Below are 11,170 nucleotides of genomic sequence, written 5' to 3' on the forward strand. Positions count from 1 at the left end.
TTAAAAACCTTGCTTCAAACCTACCAAATGGAGAATTGTTATAAACCCGAAGAAGCCCCAAATAAGTCTTTCAACCAAAAATAGGGTTATTGGCTGAAACTCTTTTAGTGTCTCCTTCAAAGCAACTGAATCAAAAGCTTCATCCTTCACAAAACAGGGTAAATGGTGGTGCACTAAGCTCCTTGAGAAGAAATATAGATAATTCTATATTGTTACAACAGGAAATGACATCGGCACATGTTATAATTTCCCAAGTCTTTTGATGTGGATACAAAAACAAGTTTGTGGAGATCGTGGGATTGTTTTCAATTAGCAGTAGCTTCCACCCTCCTCAACGGTTGCTGGGCTGTTTCAGTCAGTTTTATTTCTTTAGTCTTTCTCCTTGTGTTTTTTTTTTTTTCTTTTCTTTTCTTTTCTTTTGCTGCTGCTGCCTCTATTTTTTGGTTTCTTTGTTTCTTATAGTTGTTATTTCTTGTATTGAATCATTTCTCTTAAAAAAGTCGTATAAATTATTTCTGCTGATGTGATAATCGTTTTTGTTTTAAAAATAAAGAGCTAATTTGAGTTCAGCCCACTCCAGAATTCATAATGCAATCGTACAGTTCGGATCAGTGCCAAGGGGGGAAGGCTCTCAATTCAGGGGGATAAATATATTTGAGGAATTAATAAATAAATTCTGAGGTGGACTGAACTTAACAAAAAGGCCTAAAAACAAAAGACAACCATGTTGGGTCCCCAAAGATTTAGGATCAGATAAAAAGGAAAATAAAAAACACATGAAGATATATCTTGTGAGAGAATGAAAAGACAAAAAAAAAAATGTATTAACATTCAACTGGTGTGAAACGTTAAGATACTTGGTTTATTAGAATTTGCTTGTTTTTTAACACTAACACCTTATTTGGTTTGAAAGAAAAGGTAGGAAGCGTTATACAAATATACTCCGAATCTCCTGCCTATTAAAACTCTGGCTACGTCTACCCACAGCACACTATTTCATTGAATTGGGAACATTTTCTCCGTGTGTAACTGCAACGTTATGTGTAACTGCGACGTTATGTGGATAGACATGGACAGAGTTTGTGTGAACAGGATATCTAGACTCACACAAATATGTTGCCCACCCAAAGTTCATTGATACAAATCTGGTGCCCAAAGTTCGACAGAGTCTGTAGTTATGCCTCTACTTTTGGATGATCACGAATGACCATCTCAGCTATTGGTCACCGGCAATTAGATAATGGATCAGATTTCGGACTTTCAGTCACATTAACATCCCAAGTCTCAACTTATTATGGCATGCATAAAGGAGAGTTTTTTTTTTCTCTTTTATAATTAAAACAGAAAAATTATTTCCCTTGATTATGGTTAGGGTATCAGTTGTATTGGATTTGGTTCAATTAGATCCAGTCCAATGTGAGTTCATTACAAAAGGATTAGGTCCAATCCAATCTAAAGAATATTTTTGGACTGATTCAATTCAATGTCTGAATGTTCAAGATTAATTCTAATACAAACCTGATCCATTGACACCTATATTCTTATATTTTATTCATGGATCAGATATTGAGTCAATCTAACCAAATCCAATATAAATTCATCATAAATAGACTAGGTCCAATCTAATTCAATAAATAGTTTGGATCATTAAGTCTGGATTGATCCAATTCAATATGTCTCATTGATCCATCCAATCCATCCAAATTAATTTTGGTTTGTGGGGTCCAATCCAAACAAGCCATTAACACCTACATTTTAAAATTTTCTAAGACGTGAAAACCATAATTCCATAATACCTATTGTGAATACGGGGGATAGAGGGCTACTCTTGTAGAAATTGTTTGCGGCTGCGCTGGCCGAAATAAAGAAATATGTTAATTTTACCCAAACAGAAAAGCTCAACTGCTCGAGCTTGGTGTAACAGCATTTGTTACAGAATGTATCGATCCAAACTTCGGTCTACAAAGAAACGAAATGCATTGATTCGCGTATTCCGATGAGTCGATGACCCGACAAAAAGCCACCTAATCCGACTCTTGCAATCCATCCAATACGATCGACCCGACATAAAAACCCACCGCGCCCACACCAAGCACACCCGCAACCGCGGCCTGCACCGCGACCAGAGCCGCCGAATCATCGGGTAACAAAACGACTGCAGCTATCGCCGCGACAAAGAATAACAACGCCACCGATGCTAACGTCGCCGGAGAGAAGCTCGCCGCTTTCTCAATCAAGCTCAACAAGCCAAACTCCTCTGCCTTGGACAAAACCCCCAATCTCTCGATGGAAGACAGAGTAAACCCTAATTCCTCGGCCTTGGACAGCAATCCGGCCTTCTCCACGTTGCTCAGAACCTTCTTCTTCTCCAGCTTCTTGACTATGTCAACTTTCACTTCTTCGCTTCCTTCAGCAAATATCCCAGCCCCGTACCATTGTTTCTGCCAGTTCTCATCATATCTATTCACCTGCGATCAAAATAAAGAAACATGAACAGGTGCCAGGCTCAATAGTCAATACCTGCTGAAATAAAAAGTCTAGACAAAGAGAGACAATCTTTCTAGTACGCTAATACCTTTCTCTTGGGTGCCATAGCGACAATCTTTGCGATTTTTTGGGCGGAAGAAAAGCGAGGAATTCCAGGTCTGAAAGACGGGAGGCTGTGGTCGAACTTCCGGGAATAAGCAGCTGAAGCTGCTGGAAGTAGAGCCATTGAATTCGGAGATTCTCTGCTCAAATTTCTTAGAGGCGGTGGTTTCATCTGCCACATCGAACCTCGTGGTGTCGGGTGTGGTGGTCTCCTGTCTCCACCGCCGGAATTCGGAAGGGAATGACGGTTTACTCGATTTTAAAGGAGCGAGAGAGTGGGATCCACCATTTTCCTCTGGAGATTATTGGGATCATCTTTCCTGACGAAAAAACGCTCGTACATAGTCAACAGTCATAATCAATGATCATGATTTATTCATATTATTTGATCTTTATCGAAAAACCTGGAGGTTCCCACAGCCTAGTGAGCAGCGGTTGTGTTCAGTACACGTCGCATGATGCGTTGTGTTCAAGGCGCCTACGTAAAGATCGGCGTGTCCGAACTTGGCTTCAGTCAGTGCCCGTTCGAACTTCTAACAGCCTTTAAGGTCCTCATTGCGAATATCTTCCCATGAAATAATAGTTCGTTTGAGGATGGAACGAAAAAGAAATATATATATTTTTGGGAGAATGACCTATCAGCCCATGTCAGAATTTGTAGGTTAAAAGTACTGTTGGGGTAGGTGCCAGTTCGGAATTGATGCTAATTTATTGGGCGGGTGTTAGTAAGTGGGTTGTGGTCCTTTTTCATGTTTATAGTTATGCAGTGTAGATCAGAAATTTGTATTGGTCAAATTCGTATTTTTCTGTTTTTTTTTTTTTATTTTTACATTCAATGTTTGTTTCTCGAAAAATCGTATTGATGAGGGGTAATTTAGCCAAATTTGTTAGTATGCGGATATGTGGAATGACCTTATGACTGGATGATAATTCAGCATTTCTTGTCACCTCAATAGGCTAAGTCAACTTAGGTACCTTAGGCACCTTGGCCAACTTTTTCAGGATTACACCGCATGTCTGCGAGCCTTATCTTCATCCTGCCTGGATCAGATGGACTTGATAAGGCTTATCAACTCACACAAAGTCCATCCCTATGTGAGAAATAGGCTCCTAGTAATGCGGGTTGAGGATCTTGGATGTGTTTCGTGAGACCTACAGTAGCTTGCCTATATAAAGGCTTCAATCCCACCATTACAAGGTACACGCTATATTAGCTTTCTAGTTCTCTTGTTTACGAAGTTTTTCAATTCACACAACACTTTTCACTAACTTAAGCATCGGAGTACCCACACCAAGTAAGCCACCCTGGTCCTCTGATTCTATTCTCTTGCAGTTTGATAGTCCATTTAAGCAGACCAATATCTGAACTGTCGTCTAGCTAGGAGCGACTAAATCATGCACCATCAAGTATGATCAAAATTCATTTTCTTGTGTTTGTTTTCTAAGAAAATTTAACAGGAAACATATCAAACCAAGTTTTTCATCCTTTCTCACCTTCTATAATGGCATTGCATGGTTGACCACATGAATGTGTAAATTTGCCACGTGGCAACAATGAGGTGCATATAAGATATCACAATCACATTCTAAATCGGTGAAGTGTAAAAAAAAAAAAACAGGGTAGTGAAAGAAAATATTAGATCTGAGATCACCTGTTACTTGAAGTTGAAATCAAATGCTTTTTTTGTTTGTGACTACCTAAAATAACAAAAAACAACACAACATATCATATTCGAGTTCAACGGAAAAAAAAAAAGGTTTGAATAAAAAGATATATTACCATTTCGGAGAACAAAGTCTAGATCTAGAACAACCATATTCTAGAATCCAAATCTGGAGATCGTGTAAATAAACTCAAATGACTATCCGATTAGAAGTTAGATTTGGTTCTATTATGCCAGATCTAAGCCTACCTTTGCCGAGAACACTTGAGATCTGGATGACCAAGGATGAATGGAATCGACAGTGAGATTTCGATGGCCACCCATCAAATGGAACAGGAGAAAAACGGTATCAAAAAGAACGGGAATGAAGAGAGAGTGTCAGAACTACACTTACCGTTTGACAAGAACTTTGGAGATAATGCCGGAGATGTGACCGTTGAACGAAAAAAAGGGAGGCGACGATGCCTGTGAGAGGGCTCTCGACAAAATTTTCTCATATTTTCTTCCTTTCTCAGCGAATTTTCACTAAATTAGTGCGACCCCATTTACCGATTTTTGAGAACCCACATCCTTAGTATTTCCTTTTCTTTATCAGATTTTCATTTGAAACAAATGCACTGAGAAAAAGAATATTCTTAAATATACTTCTTTTCCTGTCCGTTTCTCGGAAACCAAATGCCCCATGAGGTGCATGGGTACGGAGAGCGCAAGGTTGAATCGAACGGGCCTTGCACCGAATGTAGCCGAGCTCGTCGTGTATGTAAGCGGTGTCTCTGCTGAGGATAAAATGCGCCTGGTGGTGCACCATCCGTAGGAAAACATCATTTTGCATGTAAACAAACAGTGTAAAACAGCATTTTCTGAGAATCGCTCATTTCAGTAATCTGTATTGTGAACCACTGATTTATCAAGATGGCCGATGGTAAACCAGCATTGCAGCTTGTATTGCATGAAGATTATTAAGCAAAACTGTAAAAGCAGAGACAATAAACAAGGAAAAGTCTTCGAGCTTGGCAACAAGCCCAGTCAGTCAAGATGCCGATGTTCGATTAAACTTTGGCTTAGGAAAATCAAGGTGCTCAAACATTAATTGTTTGATGCCAACCTACTGTTAGAGACCAAAAAACTTATTCAGCGGCTTCATCTAACAGATTTAAGCTTTTAGGTTGAATGTTTTCGAACATGGTATTTGACTAAATGATTTAATGTTCGATCCTCATGGATAGCGTGTAATCAATCCAGTTGAGTACAAAGTTTTAGGTGGCTCGAGCTTGAGCTTAACTTAAAACTCCGAGTTTGAAACTTGATTCGAACATGATTGAGTTTTGAGTTTCATATTGGAACTGAACTCGAGTCTTGCAAGCTATTCTAACTCAACTAAGTTCAATTTTATTATAAATAAATTGCTATTAGAAGAATAAAAAATAATATTTAAAATATTATAAAGTAAAAAATATATTAAAAAACTTAATAAATATTAAAATTATAAATAAATCAGAAATATTGTAAACAAAATATATTATGAAACTTTATTATACATATATATATATTATGAATAAATTAATATTTATTTATATTATAAATAAAAATATATTGAAAATAATATTTTATTATTAGCTCAATAAGGCTCGCAAGCTATTCGAACTTGGTATTATGAAGCTTGAATTTTGCTCAACTAACCACTCAAATCAAGTTAGGCTCGACCAAGGGTGGAGCCGCAGAGCCAAGGGGGAATCAGGGGAGCCATAATGCCCCCCCCCCCCATGGTCCAAAAATCCCTATTTTCCCATTTATACAAGTAACCTCTAGCACACTTGGAAAGAAAGCTTATCCCAAATTCCAAATTAATGATCAACTATCTTTGAAATTTGGGATTCCACGGTCACGGAAACTGGCCCAAGTGTGATATCCAAATAGAAAAAAAGTAAAAAAAAAAAAAAGAAGAATTAGAATTGTTTCAACTTTTTCATTGAAACATTCTCAGTATATTATGCATTATACGAGTTTAATGATGCCGGTCAGCCATGATGAGATGAGAATACAAATCCAAACGACTTGAACTACATAGAGAAAAGAGAAGCATGAAGCATTCTTATGTCTTAGAAGTGCCGGCGCCCATCCATAAGCTCCTTACTGCCACCTTGACTGCACCCACAGCACCCAGCTGCCTCATCTCTGGGCTCAACCCTTTGCCTCCCTCGTTCTTACCACCTTCTTCTATCTGAACCCCAACATAAAACGCTATCTGCATCTCCAAAGAACATAAACAAGAGAGATGAGTGAGAAGAAACGTAATCAGTTAAGCATTGATTTTGATTATACTAGCTACATGTACTCAGCATGTTTGATTTTGAAAACAATCTTGAAAATATGCTCTAAAAGGAAACAAAATGTTATTCCCTCCTATTATGAATTGCAACCAAATCATTTAGAATTCACCCATGACAGACCCTGGGTCTGCTAAAACAAAACTTTCACAACAGGCAACACAATCCAATCACAAGTAAACATATCAGTTGCTGGTATATCTGGTAATTATACAAATAGCTGATGTGTGTTAAATGGGGCTATGTGTAGCCCATTTTACATGCCTTGTTTGTTACAGATCCCATGCTCCCATGGGAACGGAATTTATAGGTGATATATGTCTGCCTGTTTGTACTCCCATCTCTTTCTAAAATTTATGCTCCTTTTTTATAGGTGAGCAACATACATTATTTATGCATTTTTTCCAGTCCATGTAATAAACACAGGGAAGTCCATTTTCAAGAAGCATATTCCAGCAAAATTTTACATAATAAGAAAGCTGACCTAAACAGTTTATATATCAAATAAAGAACTCAGCTTGAAATACCTAAATTCCATATTAATTATGGAATGTGGGGGGAAGAAATAGATCCTTCCATCTTAGTTGAAAAACACCTAACACCTAATCTGTACAACACAGACAAGTAAAGCAAATAAGACCAGAAGTTCTATATGTACATCAACTACACATACCAAATGGAATGAAATCCTTGTTATTAATTCAGAATCTGTAACATAAATCCAATAGTCCATCAAGCTGCACTAGGTTTTCTGAGTAAACTAAGTTTACTTCAATGGATTATATCACCTTCACCTAGGTTTCAATCTTTACCTAGTAAATGTTTTTAATTTCTATTGCTTTTAGAATCCAGGATAAAGTTTCATATAATATGTGCAGATATGGCATGTTACATCTTGCAGAATTAATGAGGAATAAATGGAGAACTCAATAAGGAGATTAGAAAAACAATCTAGATACAGCCAATTTGTGTCATTACCTTGCCAGTAGCATTCCGAACAGGTGAAATGTGAAGAAGATTCCAGAATGAGCTCCTGTCTTTCCTGAAATTTTAAGTATCATAAAACAATTAACAAAAAAAGTACCATAAAGCAATCAGGAAAAGTGGTTGTTGAAAGTTTAGATATTGAAGTTTTAAATCTTTTGCTTTTAAACATAATAGAGAAAGTGATCAAGTATGAACCTGTAATTTAAGATACGCACACTACAGGCTTGCTCAGATTGAATGGCTTTCTTTATCTGGAAAACAATTTATAGAAGATTAGATAACCTAATTGAAATAAATCTGTCTAACAACTTTTAAGTCAAAAAATATACAGAATAAAATCTCAAGAAAACTGTCAACAACGTCATACTTCTACCTGGCATATAGTCTTTGGATCTGTATCAGGTCCACTTAAAAATCTACAGTTTTGTCCCAATACCTCATGTCTAGCATAGCCTGTTACAAGAAATAAATAAATGAACAAATAGTCCTCATAACTTTCATTACAATTATAACCAATTGGGTAGTCCTGACATCTAACGGAATCAATTTCAGTCTAAGAGAACTGCTAGGTGGGAAATCAAAATTTAAGTCTTGGTCACACATGAAAGTGTAGAGAAGGAAAGTGTAAAGACATCTTGACCTAGGTATCAGCCATAAGACAATTAGTGCATTGAATAAAGGAAGAAAGTGATAGTATTGTAAAAATGTTCTCTAATGTAGACAAACATGAACTGGATAATAACAAAACATATATAAAAATTATTCTAGATTTAGGTACCTGTCAAATTCAAAAAGGCATCACTAGCATAGACAATGGGCATGTCAGGTAAGTGGGGATTGGTTCTGCAAGGCATTACCAATTGTTGTGAGAAAAGCAGATAAAAGGCCTAAAATAATATCTCCAAAACAGTACAGTACATATGGTAAAGCAACAGAAAAAAGGAAACTTTGTAACAACTCACAATACAAAGCTCTGTTTGATTCTACCAAGAGATATATTTAAGGATGAACTGAGAGGGACCATCCCAGATGAGTTGCATCGTTTCCCACTGACCAATCTGCCTGTTAGCTCACTATAGTGAGTAAGCACAGACAATATGTTATTGATTGCTGTTGCAGCTTTCCGTTTCTCCAGATCACTTGCTTCACATAACTCTTCAGCTTCTAATCCTGTAAGTATCATCCACACAAGAATACAAGTGCAGGACATGAATTTTAGTTAACTTACCAGAGTACTAAAAACAGTAAAATATCAATGCATTGAAGAAATTTATGATTTGGAAGAAAAGGAAAAACTTGAAAAAGGAAAGAAGTAATGTAAACTAACTTATCAAGCATCAAAGATCAAAGGAGACAATAAAAATATTGCGGTAGGTCAATAAAATTCATAGAAAGAAATTATCTAAGCATGAAATATAAGAGTAGTTGATATAATATCATATGACATAAAGGGGAAACGAAGAAATATTTTACTCCCCACTTGCAAATTAGATTAACCAAACAAAAGAAAACACTAACAAAAAAAATTGCAAATAGATTACAACATGTTGATCCAAAAAGAAATCTCTAACAAAGTAAAAATTCAAGCAACAAACCACATGAATTACCAATCAAAAGAGAACTACTTGTGATCACATAATAAAATATACAAATAAAATGCAGAAACATTAAAGTTCTAATTGTGAACCACCATAAAACAAACTCGACTAACAGGGGGAATACCTTCAAAAAATACAATCCAATTCAAATCCATAAAAAAAGACCCACCAAAAGAATATCTCTGAAAATAACAATTGAAGCAACAAACCACCACATAAATTACCAATTGAAAAAATCGTAATCCATGGTCAGACCAATACAGTTCAGCAGAAGCCTACTTGTGGAATCAGGACCACTGGCAGAGCAACTCAACTGCACATACTAACTATACACTAGTAACAGTAAAAGCTAAAAATATTATATATATATAGATATATATATATATATATATATATATATCAAAATGGGGTCAGAACTAATAATTAATAAATAAACCGGGGGGGGGGGATTACTAATAAGGAAAAGTTCAAACATGGAGAAGGAGTGCCATTCAACAATCAAGTTTTAGACAGGCTAACATTGCAAACCAAAACACAGACCTCTGTTATCAGAGTCGACGAATGAATCCAATGTCCGACAACGACCCATTTCCGCCACAGAATCCGTGCATACCTCCCTCCGACAAGACCCGAATACAATCTCGAGGATTCTAGACCCATCCTCCCCCAAATTATTGCAATTCCTCCCAAAACCCCTCGGTCTCCTTGATATCGGCAACCGAACCGCAACGAAATGAACCACCCTGCCATCATCCTTACTGAAAACAGGACTCATATGAAACAACATCCAGAACGGTGTTCCATCTTTTCGATAATTCAACAAACTGATCTGTATAGTCCTCTCCTCCCGAATTGCCTCTCTAATCTCCATAACCGATCTCCGATTGGTAGCCGGCCCTTGAAACATTCTGCCATTCTTCCCGATCACCTCATCTTTCGAGTACCCAGACATTTTCAAGAAACCCCGGCTGGCGAAGACGATCGGGTGGCCAGAAATACAAGGATCAGTGACAGTAAAACTATCTGGCAATTCGTCTAGAGCTTCCCGAGCCCAAGATGAGTATCGGGCGTCAAAAGACTGGTCAATCAAACCCAGATGCGATTCCATCGTCGTTCTTGCTACCCTTGGTCTTCTCACTCCTCTCGTCTGCTCGGAGTATCAATTGCCTCAATCCCATGTGCGCATGTTAAGAGCGTGTGTACCTTCTGCGCAACTTAGCTCTAATCATCAGTTCCAAGAAAGAAAGATTGAACAGAAAACACAGAAAGGACGAAGGCAAATCACATAGGAATCAGTTGGGCATCCCCGTAAGCCCATAGATTTCTCACGGTTTCCAGAAAAGGAAAAAAAAATAAAGAAGCAAGAAAATTCATATATATAATTCCAAGGAATACCAGGGGAATATTTTTTAAGAAAAATAGAATGAAAGCAGTTCTCACCGGGAATTAATAATAGCTACATATCTTGTGAGATTATAGTGAAGGAGAAGAACAGCAACACAACTTGTTGAGGCACGAAAATATCTCCTCAGAACCCAAAATTTGATTGAACGTCGAGAAAAAACACATACCCATCAATAGCTTTTGGTGCATGAATCGTAAAGGAAGATGCAGCGAATGAGTCAATAGTCGCGAGAGAAGGCAAAATCTAAACAGAAAAACAAAATTGACAATGTTCAATATTTTTCCTTCTTTGCTCATTTGAGGAAAAAAAATAACTTGCTTTTCTGAAATTATGTCATTAATTTTAAGTTAATTTGTTCATCTACGAATAGAAGTAAAAATAGGGAAGTGAAAACTGGAAAGCTTTTGGACTTTTGGCAAATCCTACACTTACAGAGTCCAACTTAAGCAGGCAAGAAAAGCAGAACACCTTCTCGCTCTTCTGGTAATTAGTAACTTCACTACGCGGCGGTTGGTGCAAGAGCATATATGACAACGATCAGGGACGGGATAGGTCATAGGAGGTGGGACCGACCAAGAGTTTTGATTCCAATTGGATGGC

At 37.3% G+C, this 11,170-nt stretch overlaps 2 protein-coding genes across 5 annotated transcripts; both read right to left on the reverse strand.

Moving 5' to 3' along the window:
- Nucleotides 1-1,828: 1,828 nt before the first annotated feature.
- On the reverse strand, nucleotides 1,829-2,897 carry LOC104596733 (uncharacterized). The gene is made up of 2 exons (XM_010258016.3): nucleotides 2,576-2,897; nucleotides 1,829-2,468 (listed from the first exon to the last, which is right to left on the reverse strand). The coding sequence occupies exons 1-2, from the start codon at nucleotides 2,768-2,770 to the stop codon at nucleotides 2,025-2,027; spliced, it is 639 nt and encodes a 212-aa protein (XP_010256318.1). The 5' UTR covers nucleotides 2,771-2,897; the 3' UTR covers nucleotides 1,829-2,024.
- Nucleotides 2,898-6,205: 3,308 nt separating this feature from the next.
- LOC104596744 (protein TWIN LOV 1-like) lies at nucleotides 6,206-11,072 on the reverse strand. Of its 4 annotated transcripts, none has more exons than XM_010258061.3 (9): nucleotides 11,003-11,072; nucleotides 10,606-10,813; nucleotides 9,706-10,371; nucleotides 8,530-8,737; nucleotides 8,346-8,410; nucleotides 7,941-8,020; nucleotides 7,763-7,818; nucleotides 7,559-7,622; nucleotides 6,206-6,498 (listed from the first exon to the last, which is right to left on the reverse strand). In XM_010258061.3, exons 3-9 carry the CDS (start codon nucleotides 10,271-10,273, stop codon nucleotides 6,346-6,348), a joined length of 1,194 nt encoding a protein of 397 aa, XP_010256363.1. In that variant the 5' UTR covers nucleotides 10,274-10,371; nucleotides 10,606-10,813; nucleotides 11,003-11,072; the 3' UTR covers nucleotides 6,206-6,345. The 4 variants fall into 4 exon arrangements, 3 of the variants coding, with proteins under 3 accessions (XP_010256363.1, XP_088757476.1, XP_088757475.1); XM_088901350.1 differs by having other exon boundaries at nucleotides 10,737-10,813; nucleotides 11,003-11,054; XR_016084117.1 differs by lacking the exon at nucleotides 11,003-11,072 and adding an exon at nucleotides 7,108-7,187 and having other exon boundaries at nucleotides 6,361-6,498; nucleotides 10,606-10,861.
- Between the last annotated feature and the right edge of the window lie 98 nt (nucleotides 11,073-11,170).

This window comes from Nelumbo nucifera, chromosome 3, assembly GCF_055504915.1.
Source record: "Nelumbo nucifera cultivar China Antique chromosome 3, China Antique-T2T, whole genome shotgun sequence".
Classification (NCBI taxonomy): Eukaryota; Viridiplantae; Streptophyta; class Magnoliopsida; order Proteales; family Nelumbonaceae; genus Nelumbo; species Nelumbo nucifera.

What these genes read in the sequence shown, in the direction of transcription:
- LOC104596733 (XM_010258016.3), bottom strand. Translation starts at nt 2,770, where the DNA reads ATGTGGCAGATGAAACCACCGCCTCTAAGAAATTTGAGCAGAGAATCT. An exon ending in CTATGGCACCCAAGAGAAAG is followed by an intron (nt 2,469 to 2,575) that starts GTATTAGCGTAC and finishes TTTTGATCGCAG; the next exon opens with GTGAATAGATATGATGAGAA.
- LOC104596744 (XM_010258061.3), bottom strand. Translation starts at nt 10,273, where the DNA reads ATGGAATCGCATCTGGGTTTGATTGACCAGTCTTTTGACGCCCGATAC. An exon ending in CGTCGACTCTGATAACAGAG is followed by an intron (nt 8,738 to 9,705) that starts GTCTGTGTTTTG and finishes TGATACTTACAG; the next exon opens with GATTAGAAGCTGAAGAGTTA. An exon ending in ATCCAAAGACTATATGCCAG is followed by an intron (nt 7,819 to 7,940) that starts GTAGAAGTATGA and finishes ATTGTTTTCCAG; the next exon opens with ATAAAGAAAGCCATTCAATC.